The sequence below is a fragment of the Astyanax mexicanus genome, chromosome 22, assembly GCF_023375975.1.
Source record: "Astyanax mexicanus isolate ESR-SI-001 chromosome 22, AstMex3_surface, whole genome shotgun sequence".
Classification (NCBI taxonomy): domain Eukaryota; kingdom Metazoa; phylum Chordata; class Actinopteri; order Characiformes; family Acestrorhamphidae; genus Astyanax; species Astyanax mexicanus.
Genome location: NC_064429.1, coordinates 14716542 through 14733824, shown reverse-complemented (window position 1 = coordinate 14733824; position 17283 = coordinate 14716542). Strand labels below are relative to the sequence as shown.

Below are 17283 nucleotides of genomic sequence, written 5' to 3'. Positions count from 1 at the left end.
TCAACCAGGAGGTGGCAGTGATTTTGTTTTACCTAACTTGGTTATCAGATCGCTTAGCTGAAATCTGACTATTTAAATGTAATATTTTACTTCTTTGACAAGTTAAAAGCTAAAATGTCTAACAATGAATTTTACATTGACCATTATAAGTGTGGCCTACGACTATGATCTAAAGGAGCTGCGAGTTACTTGAATGCAGGTTTTACCTGAGCACTTGACGTGATGTCTTCCCTCTGCTGCTCCTCCATGGCACCCAGCGTGTCTGTGGGATTTTTCTCACACGGATCGACCAACCCTGGACCACCTGCACCAAAAAGCAAGGAACTTAGGACGTCCATTTATAGCATAACAAAATGTAGCCCTTAAGTCTAATCCGGTGCACTTTATGTATAAATTCTACCAATTAGGTTGTAAAGAGCAGTAAAGCCACTCAGCTGAAGTGCAGCGTTTACAGGAAGTAGCATTACAATCCAGATGCTAATCACAAAATTACCAGTTGTAAATGGTAGTTAAAAACCGAATGAAAACAATTTAAAACAGACTTAATTCAAAACTTCTGCTTTCTGCAATACTGCATCAAAAACAAACAAAAAAAAAACCCAATCATCTGCCACAAACCAACAACTACCTCTGATTAAAACACCACAGCTATAATGCAAAGTGGAAGGAAAGGTGTGGTTTGAGGTTGCCTTGCTGAGGTGTATAGGCACTTGCTTGTCTTAGTTTTTTTTTTTTAACACAATGCAATTTCACTTCATTTACCAAAACTAAAGAAATCCCACCTGGGTAATCTAAACCAATATATAATTATTCCGTCACATAGATAAAACAATACTCAATATGTCCAGTCTTACCAGGGAGCAGAATGCCAGAGGAAATACATTCAAAGACTCGTCGTAACGCATCACCAGGGCTCATTGGTCCAGAGGCACTGCTGATTGCCTTCTCTACAAGCAGCTCCATGGCCTTGGATAGAGAACAGACAGATGCTGAGTAACGTCTAGACCTTTCACAAACAAGTAGTTCAGGGCCTGATTAGTCATGTAGACAACCCAGGGACATCGTGATCATTTTCAGTGTATTGACAGGACAGAACACTGCTAAACAAAAACAAATTACATCAGGGGTTCTCAACTGGCCTTAGCCAGGGACCCACATTTTATCACAGTCATTAAATCGTAAGTACTCGTGTTAAGGTGCTTTTTTTTTTAATAGTAGTGGTGTGCATTACAGTCCCATAAACCTTAGAACATCTAATATTGCTATAATATTCATGTCTATGAGGAGTATGGCGTGGCTTTATTAACAGGGTATCTGCTCAAATTTAATGACCTAAGACTTATATCACTCACAAAAAACAAATAATACTATTACTAGGTGATAGTATACAAAGATTTACTGAATTGAAAAAGAAATTCAGCCCACATTAGGGATTATTACTGACTTTGTTAGCAAAAAATTATTTCAAATATCTATTCGTGCTGGGCGGTATGACCAAAAGTGCATATCACTGTATTTTGTAAGATTCTGATTTCACAGTATTTTTTTTCATTATTATTTATTTATAATTTTTGCAGGACTGGGCTTTAATATAGGGTTGTGACTTAATGTACTGTTAGTACATATCAAAAATTAAGGCTTTAAAATAAGGCTTCGATTACTATTGGGTTTACCTTGTCCCACAAAATTACACAATATATGAAGAAATCAGACTATCATCAGAAAAACAGCTGAAGAATGTAAACAGTACACCTTAAAAAGAGAAACACCAACAACTTTAACACAGCTTCCTTTACAAAACGAGCAAAAAAAAAAGTAAGTAAGTATGGCATGGCATAGTAAATGTCAGAGCAAAAAGTCAACACTACTCAAATCATAAAATGGCCAGCCCCAGTGGCTACTGAATATTAAATTCACAATCTCATCTACATTTAGACCATTTTTTAAAAATATCCTTCAAAAACCCACTTAAAAATATACATATGCATGCAAAGTGAATTTAAGAGCATTTTTTTAATAAACTATGGAGGAACATGACAACTACATGTATAAAAAGTTACTACAATGAAATTAAATATCAAAACTGCACTAAATAAAAGAAGGCCACAAAATAAGATTTCTCTTCTCTGCAAATCTCTGCATTTAGAGTACATTAGTAAGGAATTATTTTTTTCCCCTAATATAAAAGACGAATACACAATCAGATTAGCATAATTATTTATGTATTTATTTTTTTACAAGCCGTCCGTGACTTGCCCAGAACATGTCCACGACCCACTTTAGGGTCCCGACCCACCAGTTGAGGATCACTAATTTACAAAACCACAAAAGCCATAAACAGTTGTGGTTGGATGTTCACATACACAAATTTTGCCCCAGAAAAACAACAATTCAGAACAGAAATCTTTAAAATTGCCATGACCGGCACGTCCATGCTGGGTGCATGTATAACAAGAATTCGGCCCACAAGTTTAGCTTTTATGGGAAGCATTCCACCCAAAGAGCATATGTACCAACTGTTAAGCATGATGATGGTAGCATCCCCAGTGCATGTGGTTTTGCTGTGATGAGCCCTTGCTCATGTGCCAAGCCTCTAGTAGTAGACTCCAGTAACACACAGGCAAATATCTAAACTTTTACATTTCACAACATATCTGTTGTATGTAAATCCATGGGCAAACAGCAATTGTGGTCAAAATAGTCCTGTCAGAATTATCATTACCTCATCATACAATATATCGTCACTGTCCAATGAAAATCTCCATTTTTGGCAATTTTTAGTTTACTACATAATTTGAACAGACAAACTGTCTTACATTGTCTCAATGTTTTGGTGAATGGGCCAAGAGAAATACTTCAATGGAAGTCAGTGTAAAAAGAGTTTTTCAGGTTATTTTGAAGTTTCTCTCTCTCCTGTAAAGTTGCTGTTTTGGAGATACATGTTTTTCATTGGAGAGCGATTACATTTTTGCTGACCATAACACTGCCCAAGAAGAGCCCATTTAAAATTGTTAATTAAATGTTTGCTGCTCTTTACAGTAATGTGTTAATGCATTATTTTATATGATATTATAAATCATATCTGTGCCATAAAATCTCATGTCTCAAAGTAAACACGTTAATCGTGTTAAGGTGCTACTTTTAATAGTTCCATATATTAAAATCCCATAAACCTTAGAACACCCAATATAGCTGATATGTATGTCCATGAAGAGTATGGCATGGCTTTATTAACTGTGTGGTGGATTATTAAATTCAAAACCAGGTTCACTTGTGTCGTCATTTTACTTACCCAGCTTGGAAAAGCAGACCAGGTGGGAACTCGCTGACAAAGGTCACGCAGGATACGAATAACAATCACACAAGACTGCAGTCCGTTGGCTCTAGCCTTCAGTACAATAAAGTCAAGATTAGTTAATGACAGAACAAAAAAACATTCGCAAGAAGCCAAACGACGTGGGGCTCCGAAAGAGGTGCAACACTACTGTTCACAATGGAAGCTTTTTACTTGGTTTACAGACTCTTTAGCCAGTGATTACGAATAAGCTGCCATTCCCAGCAGTATTTTACCTCAACGTTAGTACAAGAGCTCAAAGTTTGCAAGACGCACTCGGAACATCTCCTCGTTCATCTTGCAAACCTTGACCTCGGCTTTGCAAATACGTCAATCAAAAACTGTCATTTACAGAAGATCAGTCTCAAGAGTAGCATAGGAACTGAAACAGTCAAGGAAATCTGCTTTACTTTGCCTGTGTGTTTGCCGAGACGGCAACTTCACACATGCTAAACTAATCAGATGTTCCTTTTCTCTCAATCCCTAGTCTAAAGAAAATAAATAAGTAAATAAATATAAATAAAAAAAACAAAACAAACAATCACAAAGAACAAACGATCAACATGAAAGCTCTTATTGATGACATTTTTATGCAAAGGTATTCTGCAGCCTTATGGAATATATAGATATATATTTTTTAAATATATAAACTTAGATAATATATTCTTAAAATGAAAACATATGCAAGGATGCTTACTGTTCTATGAACAGGAAAACAAATGCATGTAAAAATATGAAATATATATTTTTAATTCCAGTCATTTAGTGTTATTAATTTACTGTTAGCATCCTTGTATTATTTTGTTAATTCCTCACAAGTATGAGGCTCACAATTTTAACAAATCAAAAAATTAAAAGACTAAAATTAAACAAGTAAATGAAAACAAATGCATCTCATAAGGCTACATGAAGAAAGAAAAATGATGTTCCGAACCTGGAACCACTTAGCGTGGCGGAGGGCAGCCAGAGCGTCAAGGCATTTTTGCCTGTCCAAGACGTCCGCTGGGTCTTTCACCATACCCGAGGTTACATCTAAAAATGAATTGTCAAATGGTGGTGAGGAATGGGTGTTTGACCAGGTCAGAGAGACTGCCAAGAACACATTGCCACACATACCAAGCTTGTCCCCTGATTAATCGTTTAACTGACTAGAAAAATAACTGAAATAGAAAAAACTGTCACCTTATCATCAACAATAATCACCATAATCATTATAATAAAGGAACTTACTGTAACTTAAACATTAGTTCTAGCATTAAACTGAGGCATAGTTCTGACAGGCTTGGAAAATGTAGGATGAACGGATGATCATGGGTGAAAAAGTCCACAATTTAAGACCTTTTCTTTTTATAAATCTGGATGGAAAACCTGCACTGCAGAAGAAGCTACTCTAAACTTTCTTGGCTATTGGGTACGTTAATTGGTTTATTGGGTATTGTATTAAAATAATAACCAAACCACTGGGAATTAAGCACTCCATTAATTACCGTTATTGTGTCTGTACTAAGGGTTATTTAGTAGTTTCTTTAGTTGAGTTTTTGCTGAGGGGCCCAAACAGAAATTTCATAATTTCATTATTTTTCGCATCACAAAAGCTGATTCTGTAATAGTGCACTACAATTCACCTTCTGAATTTTCCGGTGAACTTGAGGAAATGAATTAGCATCAAATGCCAACAAGAGTTTGTTTAGTTTAATACATTATCACTTTGCTATTATTACTTACAAACCTGAGGACTTTTAAAACCTGCAACTTGCTCAGATATCTAGATACCACCTTGCCTTGTATGTAGGGTGTCGACAACAATAATCTTAGCATTGGCTGCTAGTTCACTTCCTTAGCCCACTTACTCGCACTACCTGTAAGTAGAGTCTCACTGCTTACAGACGGAGTTCACGTACGACCAATGAAATTACAAAATTTCAAGAATCCCCTCTAAATGAATTAATGATTTTTTTTTTCTGGTTAGTCCATATGATCATGCTTATTTATGTCTTATGTGTAGGATGATGAGGGGCAGCTATGGCTTTCATTGGTTTTCATTTCTTATGGTGCAAAAAAGGGATGTAATCGAGGAAGATGCCTATAGTAGATGAGTGCTTGGTGTGACCCACTGCAGTGGCGTGGCAAATGGTAGGTGTGGCAAAGCGTTTGAGGGGGGCTTGGGAGGGGGACCTTGGTCAAAAATCCTTCCGGAGCTGGTAGACGTAGCCTCAGATGGGAAACAAGTTATTCAGAACGCAAGGAGGCTTTGGGCTGGACTTGTAAAAGCTTTGGATACATGAAGGCAGCAATGCGTGCTGGAAAGAAAACATGAAGCTCCCAGCAAAGAGGGGTTAGGACATCACTGCATGCATACCTGTCATGAGTGGGCAGGTAAGTGGGTGGGTTTGGGGAAACCACCCACCCCCCAGGTCATTGTATACCGAAGGCAGTAAAAACCCAGGTCCAACCAAAGATTCCTCTATCAAAGCCTTCCTCCCAAAACCTTACTGATACTCCCCTAAGGATCCAAACGGGAATGGTGGCTTTTCATTTTTAAGACCACTTCAGCTACTCCTAACCTACTGAAGCTCAAAGTTGTCAAAGAAATGCCAAAAAAAGAAGGGGTGCTCTGTAAATTTGGACTAATTTTAGGGATGCACCAAATATCTGTTTAAAGATAAGTCGTATAACAGTGTTTTGTTCAACTTAGGATTGATTAAGCAGTGAAAAACAGTCTCACATTTCTCCCCCTTCAGACAAGCATAGGAGAGTCAGCAAACAGGGTTAAGCTATTATAGGATAGTATCGTTAGCTGGGCTAACATAACGTTCTCATTTGTTTGTTTATCAAAAGACTAATTACCTTTTACTGCATAAATTCCAATACAAATTAGTTAAGAATGCTAGCAAAATTTGAGACTAGAATTTAGAATAGCAGTAAATTTGGCAAATGTAGTGCAGAAACGAATAGCACCAACAAGCTAAATTTATGATTAGATGCTAGTTAGGTATGTGACTAAAATAGCACACAAAGCAAATGTGTGATAACAGCATGGCTGAGATACATTTATGAACAAAAGTGACATTCCTAACAATATGTACCTCAGTGTTGCTAGAACAGCACTGCTGGGATAAATTTATGACCAAAACTGAGTGATAAGCTACATTTATGATTAGAAAGGCAGTGCCAATCTAGTGCTAGCTAGATAGGTGAATGACTAGAACATCACCATCACTAATTTATTAACAAAACATTTCTAATAGGTGTACCTCAGGTCACTGTTAAGATAACTATCTAAAATGTAACTAGAACAGCACTGCTGAGGTAAATTTATGAATAAAACTGACTGATTAAGGTACATTTATGATCAGAAAGGCATTGATGAGGTAGCTAGCTAGCTAAATAACTAGAAGACCACCACTAAGGAAAAGTTGACTAAAATTACACCATTGTAAGGAAATTTGTGACTAGAATTCACTGCTTAAGTAAATTCATGATTGAATTAGCACTGCAGAGAAATGTATTGTGCTTTGTTGGCATGCCTTCATAATTTACAAAATGTGTGTTCAATTTATCATAGATGTCTTAAATAGTTAAAATAAATTGTAGTTTTGTAACTGCATTTTTTTTACCTTTATGCATCTGTTTAGTATTCAGACCAAAATGTTTATTTCGGTGCATCCCCATCTCCTGTTTCTTGTAGGAGAAATGAGCAATGATTTACTGTGAATGCAACAATACTTTTAGTCTTTTAATTGAATCTAGTTATTTGTTGTAAAGTGGCTTGTTTCACTCAGGGGAGCACTTTCATTTTGGAACAAGGGACCTCAGAATGGTGAATTTTCTCACCACCAAACAAAATATTTGTTTCCTGTGGGGACATCATTACTTTCCCACAAAGTTCTAGCGTCACTTTCCATCTTCTGTTCTTTCCTGCAGAACCTCTGGTGCTTGTATATTTACATATTCCCTAGTCTTTTTTATATATGTATAAATATGAGAGTACAGAATTCCCTGGAGCACAGGAAACAAAATGAAATCTTACTCAAGACTAACTAGACTTACACAATGCAAAACACACTCATCATGCTTGTTTTGGGGATAGCTTCAAGAGCACTGGAGAGGTGTTACATAGAGAAGGCCCTGAGCAGCACTGCTGGCAAATATATAGTTTAATAACGGGTTAAATAAAACCTGGTAGTGGTGAACTCAGCTCTGTCGAAAGAAGCTAAAACCAGTACAGACCAGAATGCTCAGCCCATTCAAACGGGTGCCATTTTACTGCAAATCAAACATCTCAGATTATTACACAACAAAACAACTGCCTTCAAAATATCTGTTCCAGACATGTTCAGCTCTTAAATCTCCACGTCTCATGAGTGATTAATATTTTGAGAATATTTCTGTTAAATGTGTAACGAAGTTTTAATTTCCAAGGCTTTTGAAGGCATGTTCTTTCCATTCAAATCATCGTGGTGGCCGAGCTCAAGCACATACCAGGTTTTATACTTCATCTCATTTTCACTCTACATCTTCACAGGAAAAAGAGCATGCAGCATTAAATCAAATCTAGCATCCTTTGTGCCAGCAGATGGGCTCTTTAGGGTATCAAATCAAGGTGTCAAATTAATTTCATAGGTGGACGAGTTAAAGGAGCAACGTCTTTTCCAACCTCCATCCCGAGGGCCCTCCTCTCGAATGACTGGTGAGGTCAGCGTGATGGTCACCTGCATCTTGGGATCAGCACCGGACGTCAAGATGATGGCAGATTCTTGGACAGAGCCCTTCACCTCATATTTCTCAGGCGTCACCAGCTATGAAAAACACAGAGGATAGATCAGCTATTAGTTGGATCACAAGCAAGAACTTTAGGCACGTCCCCACAACCTGGGAAGTAAATAAATATTGTTCGCCAATGTGGCCTATCATCTGAGACATACACAGTGGGCTAAGCGCTGGCACTATGTTTGGAAGATCGCTGGTTCGATTCCTGTTTATGCAGTTTGCTATCAGCTGCAGGGGCTTTAAGAAAGTACAATTGGTCTTGCTCTCTTTGGGTGGGTAGATGGTGCTCTTTCCCTTATCACTCCAAAGGGTAATGTCGATCAGCACAAGGCATCTGTGACCTGGTGTATCAGAACCTGGTCACAGAGTCACTGTGCTTTCCTCCGAGCGCGCTGTGATGCTACATCAGCAGCAGTTTAAAAAGAGCCGGTGGCTGACTTCACATGTGTCGGAGGAGGCATGTGCTAGTCTTTACCCTTCTGGTGGTGTTAGGGCATCATTAGTGATAGGGGGTCCACCATTAGTTACAGCAAATCCACCCACACAAGTTCTACTGGCTTTGCAAGTTCTTGCTGAAGCCCAACACACCAAACCCACATCTACCAATTATGGCCATGAATAGAATCTGTTAAATTATATCAGACAACATGTTTACAGAACAAATGCCTGCACCGTGGAACAGAATGGAGCAGGGAGGTGGCTGCTTCTGGATTTATAGTCTTTTGGGTTGGGGGAGGGCTAAACCAAAATATACAGCAGCCTTAGATAAACAGTTATCAAAGCAATCTAGCAGAAGATCCTTACTGTGAGCTGTTTAGGGAGATGTTCTACAATGCGTGACAGCAGACTCTTGCTGGGCTTTTCAGAACACAGGAGAACAAGGTTGACATTCTTGTCTCCACGCAGAAGCAGCCCTTTGGCCAGGACACCGACCCTCATCACACCCTTCAGTGCTCTGTAAGAAACATTAAATCAAACAGTTGAGAAGAGTTACAAATTCTATAAATCTGAAGCACCCACATGCACAACAGTATGGTTATTTCAATGTATTATATTAGCAGCTGATCAACCTACCGCCTCTATTGCTGCAAATACATTTTTTTGGTAACATTTCTTTTTTTATATTTATAAAAACATTCAGAGTATGTTTTAAAAATATATTCTAAATCTATTCTATTTGCTGAACAGGCAAAATAGAATAGATTTAGAATATATTTTTAAAACATAGTGGCCATAAAACACCACTATAAAAAGGGATTAAAAACAGATTTTTCTAATTCACTGATTATATACATTTCTGATCAATTTTTGATTAGATATTTTAAATCATTAAAAAAAATAAAAAAATAACAGTCCTACATAAAACTTCATATCTTCAAAAAGGCACATGTAAATATCAAATTAACATTGCACACATTTCCGAATGGCTAAAAATCTCTCCATACAGCCCCAAGCCGCTCTAATCTTTACAATAATTCAAGATGTTAGATGAGTAGATTGTCATTTCACTGGCAGAAATGGCCACTAGGGGGCCTGCGGATAATGGTTAATATCCGTACACATCTAGACAGTTTTTGTTACCAACATTAAGGGACGTATAAAACAACTAAATGTAACTGCAAAAAATGTCAAAAACAATTTTTGAAACGCAATTTTTTAAAAAAAGTTAAAGCACTCCCTGCATTTATTTACAACTTTAAAATGCGTAGGACTAGGATCAGGGGCAGCACATCAGCTTAAATTGATTATACTATTGTTAGAAAGGACATTAAAAGTAGTCTTATTTAAACCTCAGACATTAGTTTGGTTTACTAAGAAATGCTGTAAATGCATCAGATATCTATTTGAAGTCTGTCGTTCCACTCAATAGTATGGAGTCAATACTGTTAAAAATATGAACAAACAAATACAAAAAAAAAACAAAAGGACTAGCAGTCGAAACACAAGCCAGGACTCACCGGTCTTTGGGCGGCTCCTTCTTCTCCTTTTCGTCCTCTTTGCCCTTGTCTTGGTCAGTGATAATGTCAGACACTAGCTTAAGGGCACGCTCGGTGATGGAAACAATCTTCTGGATGGCCTGGAGCTCATCTTCTGAAGGGTAAATAGCGGCGTGTTTGGTCATCACATAGCGATCGTCAGAAGAATCAGGGCGACGTGGGGGCTGAAACACAAAGCAGATCACAACAAGCAAGTCATGAAAGGCACAGACTAAATACACTGTTTTGTAAACATGAACATGTGCAAATGTGTTACTTAGTATATTTTAAGCTTAATATAATAATTATTACAAATATCACTGTAAACATTTACAGTCCTGGTTATTTTGCCAACCCTTTTTTTTTCCTTTCTGTTATTAAAACAGATTGTGATGCTTTATGTACACTGTGAAGCACTTTGCGCTACATTTTTATGCTGTAAAGTACTTCTCTTTTTTAATACTACCTTATTAACTGATTACTACTCATCACATTTGGGGTAGTAATAGTAAGTCTATGAACTGCAGAAGTATAACGTGCTTCTGTCTGGTGAAAAACTAACCACAGGTCCTTGCGGCTGTGGCATGGGCATTCCAGGCCTCACCCCAAGGAGACCAGGAGGTCCTGGCGGACCCTGTGGATATCCACCCTCTGGCATCCTGCGCCTGTCGTCCCAGTGGTGCTGCTCTTCCTCCATTCGCCGCCAGTACATGTCCTCCTCATAGCGCCTACAGATAAGGGAAGGAGACGCAGATTTTTATAAAAGGCATTCATACCATTGCTTTAACTGCTGCGGCTGCAGAGATATATAAATACACAGATATCTAGATACATCAACACACACCTCATCTCCATTCTCCAGCGCTCCTCCTCTTCCCTTCGTCTCCAGTACTCCTCTTTCTGCATCTGCTTCCTCATCTTCTCCTCCTGGATCTTACGAGCTCTGATACTGGGCTTCACTTCCACCTGGAGGTCTGGATTCACCTTTTTCTACAGTGGCAGGAGAAAAGAATTAAGTGCTTTTGCAAATAAAAAAGCCTAGGTACAGAATAACCTTGAACATCTCTTATTTAGATGGAAGTGACTGCCAAAAAAACAGCTAGCTAACATCCATCCTTTTAGAGCAGCTATTGCATGTGTAATTTCAATGAGTGCCTTAGTTTGCTGGTTTATTATTCAGCTACTTCCATCTAACTAATGCAGCTACTTAAGAAGCTGGTTTGTCCATGAATTCTGATATTTAAGTAGTAGGCCTGGCCTGACACTGATGGATGTTTAACCCTCAGGTTCTTGTTGTCACCTGTACTGCCAGATTAATGAAAGTCTCTGGAAGTCAGGCTTCCCAATCACCCACCACAGATGAGCTGCTCATTGTCCAGTTTTTGACACCAGCCTTGGGCTGGTTGCTCACTCTCCACTAACAATTACATCAAGTAGTTAGCTGCGAATGCTAATGCTCCAGTCTTAGTGCTGGTGCAATTCAGGAATTTAAGCTTACTGTAAATAAAGTAAAGCGCTTTACTGATCCAAATAAACCGTTTTCAGTTAAGAAATCTGTGTAGATTAACATCCGATGCTGTTTGACTTATTACAGTTTTGTTTACCTAGCTTAGCTTTACTTAACTTGGTTAGCTACCCCCCACCACTACCCAGCGGCTGATATCTTTGATAGTGAGCCTTATGGTGCGAAAAATATGGTAAAGCACTATATTGTTATATTTAACTAATCAGTTTTAAATTAAATGGATACTTCACTGTTGTGAAGTAGCTCAAAACCGAGAACAGTACATAACTAAAAACAGAAGCCTATATTGTTAACCCATTGAACCCTAATTTTCGAAACCTAATGAAATATGGATTGAACTATATAGCATATATTTTGGGGTGCCACAGGGATCTATTGTAGGGCTTATGAAAAAGTACTACAATTAGCACCAGTGACTGAGTCTAAGGGGTAAAGCCTGTCAACTTGTGTGAGCAAAGTCATCCAATACAAAAGCAGAAGCATGCAAATTTCAAGTCGGAGAAAGAGTGAATTTGCATAAATTTACATTGTGCTTCTCAACTAAAGTTTTCAGCCAAATGGATCTTCAGCCTACAAACAGCGTCCAGCAGAGATAACAGTACAGCAAACACAGACCTGGCAATAAAAACAGCATCTACCAACCTTGTACTGCAAACGATGTCTCCTTCCTTTAAGATGCATCTCTTTCGCATTGGGATCATTAAAACTACATTCACACAGTTTACAGTGGAAACGGATGACTTTTCCTTCATCATTCCGAACCTGGAAAAATAAGGAATTTTCACTTAGCATAAATTTTGACCTAACAATTGCAGATTATGAACTGAAATTACTTTATAGAACGAGGGACTGTTACCTCTTCAACGTAGTCATGTCCTACAGGCTGGACATCACTCTGCAGAGCTGCCAGAGCAGACTGCGGGGACATTGGATCAGGGATGTCGTTTTTAACCTCCTGAGATGGTGCGACTAACGACAACTGTGCAGGTTTAGCAGTCTCAACTTTAGAGTCATCCATCTTAACACCAGTAGTCTGCAACTTGTTTCCACCTGTATAGCAGAGAAGTATTAATGATTACACACATCACAACCTATAAAAAACAAGATCACTGCCTGGCAACAGAACACAGACAAAACAGGATGGTCATCAAATCATTACACAGCCATTGCAACACACTTAAGTACTGGAATAAATTTTTGTGTATATTGAGCTTTCTCCATACCCCAGTATGCTCGTTCACCTGATTAAACAATAAGATGCTAGTGCCCACTACCTGCACTGTACACTTAAAATAATAAATACCTGTCTTTTAAATATACTGTATATTTTATATTCAGTGCTGTGAAAGTTTTGGCCATCTTCCTAAATTTCAATTCTATCTTTACATTTTACACATAACATGTTTTAATATGAGAAATGTAACCTGATTAAATGTTAAAATAAGTTTTGAAACTATCATTTAATTTTTTAACAGAGTAAAAAAATATATACTCCAAATCTATTCCAACCTAGCTGTATGTTTAAAGTATTTGCCCTTACTGGGAATCATGATGTTTGTTGGCAAAAGTAAGATGGTCATTTCTGTTTCTTTTTTTGGTCAGCAGTGGTTTCGCCTTGGAACTCTCATGTATACAATTTTTACCCAGTCTCTCTCTTATTATTGAAATCATTAACACTGAAATTAACTAAAGCAAGTGTGTGGCCTGCAGTTCTTTAAATGTTTTTCTGGGTTCTTTTGTGACCTCCTGGATGAGTGGTCCATGTCCTTTTGGAGTAATTTCGGTAAGCAGGTTACTCCTGGGAAGGTTCACCAGTGTTCTTTATTTTCCCCATTTGTGAATAAAAGCTCTCACTGTGGTTCACTGCGAATCCTAAAGCTTTAAAATGACTTTGTAACCTTTTCCAGACTGATAGAGGTCAATGACTTTGTTTTTTCATCTGTTTAGATTGATGCATAATGTGTTGCTTTTTGAGATCTTTTATCCAGCTTCATGGTGTCAGACTGGGTGCAGCCAGACTTTCACATGGGGTGAGGATGGTTTGGATTTTATGCCATCTTTGTCTAATATTAAAATGTTTAAGCTGGAAAATGTAATTATGATTAAAAAGCATAAACAAAATATGTAGGGGCAAAACCACACAAACTCCCCTAAACAAAAACAGCAAGAAAGACAGAATACTACCTACCAACAAAGTTGATCTTGGGTGTGTTGACCTTTTTGACTGCAGCTGAGGTTGCAGAAAGGCTGCTAGGGGCAGGGCTCTTGCCCTGCACTGCAGAGGTCAGGGTGCTGTTGACCATACCAAGAGGTTTGAGATAAGAACTTGAGATGCTTGAGGACGAAGACAAAGAGGACACAGTGCTGCTTGTGGAACTGTTGATCGCAGCGCTGGCCGTCTTACTGGTAGCTGATGTGGTGGATGTGGAGGCTTGGGTCACCACACTGGGCTCTGTTGAAGGGATGGGTTTCCCTAGTTTGGTGTGAAGTTTCACAACCTAACGTAAAGGAGGGAGAGGGTACGGAAAAATAAGAGATGTTTATGGTTTTAAATTGGTGATGTGTATGCAGTCTTTCATCAAAACAAACTGAAAAACATGAACATGTTTCAGAACATGCTCAAAATGTCAACATAATTTATTACATTACTACAAAATTATGTAACAGTGTCCATAAAAAGGCCACTACTATTTCTAGGCCTCTAAAGGTTAACAGATATATCCATGAATGCAGTTATCACCTTGAGGAATGAGTCATTTACCTTCTGGTGCTTAGCTCCGCGGATGTGCGCAGCGTAGGCATCCGCCCCGGTGCAGGCGACATCACAGAGCTCACAGCGCAGTTGGTTCTGCGTGCCGCGGGCGGAGCTGCTTCCTCCGCTACTGCTGCTACTGCTCTGAGAAACCTTCAGCGCTGCCTCCTTCTTCTTATGCTTCTGACCTTCCAAATGCTCTTTATATGTCTGTAAGAAAAATAGTCACGCAAAAAGCTTGTATATTAAAAACTGAACTTTTTAGGAGCAGAAACGTGTCTTAAATGGATGGCAGTAGAATATTTTATTCTAGTAATGGAGACCTGCCAACCTTAAAAAAAGAAGTTTGACCAACCAGATTTTTAAAGCTTTAAATTATGAGTATTTAAACGTAAATATAGATTGGCAAAATTCAATTATATTTATATCATTTGTGTCAGTCACTTAAAAATGTATTTATTGAAATAATCAGTACTCATGATGGTACTTCTGGCAGTGAGACAGTAATAGTGTAGTATGTTTAAAGCTCTATCTCGACAGGATTAGTTTCTCAGGGGGTCCTGAGGTAATTTTCTCTTTTATGGGGGGTTAATCCTCTGTGACTTTATTCCCATCCAGAACGAACATGTGCGTGTTTTTCCCCCAGACGTCCTCAGAGAAACGTACAGGCTGAATTATCTACTGTTTTCCACTGAACTCTGGTCCTCCGGTAACTTTAATCCTGTCTTGATGCACATTTTGGACGAGTTTCATCACATCAAGTTTAATAAAATAGCTTTTTGTCCACTGCCATGCACTGTAATTACACTTTCTGTATGCATTTCCACAGAGATCCATGTAAACACTACAACAAGTATAAATGGAGGAGCTACTGAACATGAGGTCATGTGACTGAAAAAAAACAAACAAACAAAAAAAAAAACCCACTGGTCCCTTTTTTTATTATTGCAGTCCAGATGCAGGAGTTTAATTACTGAGTAGAAGTGTGAAATTTTTTTCACAGACGTCCCTCTGAGAAACTAATCCCGTCTGGATAGGGCTTTAGGCAGATTACATTTTAACATAGTTTTAATGCTTTTAAATTTAAATATTTTACTGTGCTGAGTTACAGAAGAGGTAAAAATGCGAGCCAAGTGTGTACGTCTGATAATGTATGATCATTATATTGAGTTATTAAATCATCAAATTAAGAAGTAAAAGTAAAGAACAGTCTATAGAATTAAACTGTACCAAAAAAGTTAAATGAGAAACTGTCACACCAATTAACCTAAGCCAATTATAAAAATTGGCCACACTAAACCACAAATAAATTCAAGTGTAAACACACGCTACACTAGATTTAGACCCTAGATTTAAAACGGATGCAAATCCAAATCACTAAAAACAGTTCAGGATGTGGTCCAAGACACATTATATCCTTCTAAAAAAACAAAAAAAAAACAATCAGTAATAACTGCTACGCAACAATTTAATTTGCCTATTCTGCCCCACGCAATCAATCAAAGTTCAGCCTAACAAACCTGAGTACCCAGGTACCTAAAAGCATGACCCACCTGTGGACCCGCACAACTAATTTTGCAAACATCACAGTAGTGTATTTGCGGTGGCTTTGGGGGCTGTTTGGGTTTGAGTGGCTTGTTCTGAAAGGGGGTCTTCTTGGTGTACGTGCTGCCAGTCCACGCTGCAGTGGCTGCAGCTGCTGCTACAGCCTGCTTCTGCTGCTGTTGCTGCTGCTGGTAGTAGGAGGACGCTGCGGAGTACACTGCTGCCTCGTACCCTGAATACGATGTGCCTGGGAAGAAATGATGATTTAGATCTATTGTAAACAGGAGAAAAGTTAGCAAACATCAGATTAATTAAAGACCATAAGAAAGGTACAGTGTCTTGCATTTTTTAAATGTTGGTCCAGAATTTAATGTGCTTTTAGGAAACCTACCAAAACACCTTCTTAAACACAACCTGAACTTGTTTCATTTAGACATTGGAACTCTTAAATCTAACCCTAAAATATTCGAATTAGAGTTTTACATTAAGGTTTAGATCAGGATTAAGTTTTAGGGTGGACTCCTTGTTAAGGTTAGGCTTAAGAGTTAGGGTTAGGTTGTATTACAAAATCATTTACATTCAAATTATAGTTAAGTTGCATTTAACAGACATTTAGTTGCATGTTAGTTGAGCATCTATGAGGCATCTATAATGGATCATCCACATAAAAGTGTTACCAGAGTCAGCAACCTAGGCTAAGAAAGATTTGCTTCTTACCAGAGTATGTGACAGCATTAGTGCTGTAGGTGGGACTCTGGGAGTAAGACGGGACCACCGATGCTGCAGCTGCTGCTGCCGCCACTGGCTGAACAGCAGAGGATACAGGGTAGATGGAGAAGGTGGAGGTAGCCGGGCTCGGGGTGGCTGGCTTTATAGCAGTCACTTGACGCGTTTGCTGGGTCTGCGTATACGGTGTGGCGCCCTGGCTGTATCCAGTCTTGGGCGCTGGCGAAGGAAACAGACAATGGAACAATCTTATTGACTTTTCACTGTGAATACATCTGGCAGTCCTCTCAAGCTTTCAGAAGACTCCTTGAAATTGCTTGTCATGTAATATGAGAAACACTTAATCAAAAAAAAATCCTTGCAAAAATAGCTGCACACAAGTCTGACAGAAATGCTTTTTTTTTTTTTTAATATGGACAGACATTGAGAACTCTTGGTCATAGTTATTGAGATACACATACAGAAGTAATGTGTAACGTATGTGTAATGCAACGTGGGATATTTTGGCATGGAGTTGTAGAAGTTCCTAATGGTGTCCTATGATAAACCATAAATCAATCCCTGCAGTTTAAATATTCACAGTTCATACAGATTTTTGCAGATCGGATGAAGTATGTGTGTCTTCAAAGCAGAAGTATATGGACAAGCATTGTTC

General features: G+C 38.4%; 1 protein-coding gene across 4 annotated transcripts in view; it reads right to left on the bottom strand.

The window, feature by feature from the left end:
• Positions 1 to 17283, bottom strand: part of zfr (zinc finger RNA binding protein) — a 28516-nt gene that overhangs the window by 4463 nt on the left and 6770 nt on the right. Inside the window, exons 5-19 of one of the 4 annotated variants that reach the window (XM_049470622.1) lie at positions 16620 to 16847; positions 15911 to 16173; positions 14367 to 14567; positions 13794 to 14103; positions 12462 to 12655; positions 12248 to 12367; positions 10925 to 11070; positions 10685 to 10808; positions 10063 to 10265; positions 8909 to 9059; positions 7992 to 8133; positions 4269 to 4366; positions 3293 to 3388; positions 855 to 966; positions 207 to 304 (exon numbers count right to left, since the gene is read on the bottom strand). In XM_049470622.1, coding sequence (XP_049326579.1) covers positions 207 to 304; positions 855 to 966; positions 3293 to 3388; positions 4269 to 4366; positions 7992 to 8133; positions 8909 to 9059; positions 10063 to 10265; positions 10685 to 10808; positions 10925 to 11070; positions 12248 to 12367; positions 12462 to 12655; positions 13794 to 14103; positions 14367 to 14567; positions 15911 to 16173; positions 16620 to 16847 — 2486 coding nt within the window. Of the gene's footprint in view, positions 1 to 206; positions 305 to 854; positions 967 to 3292; positions 3389 to 4268; positions 4367 to 7991; positions 8134 to 8908; positions 9060 to 10062; positions 10266 to 10642; positions 10809 to 10924; positions 11071 to 12247; positions 12368 to 12461; positions 12656 to 13793; positions 14104 to 14366; positions 14568 to 15910; positions 16174 to 16619; positions 16848 to 17283 lie in introns of those variants that run through there. The other 3 variants (XM_049470620.1, XM_049470621.1, XM_049470623.1) reach the window with 3 other exon arrangements.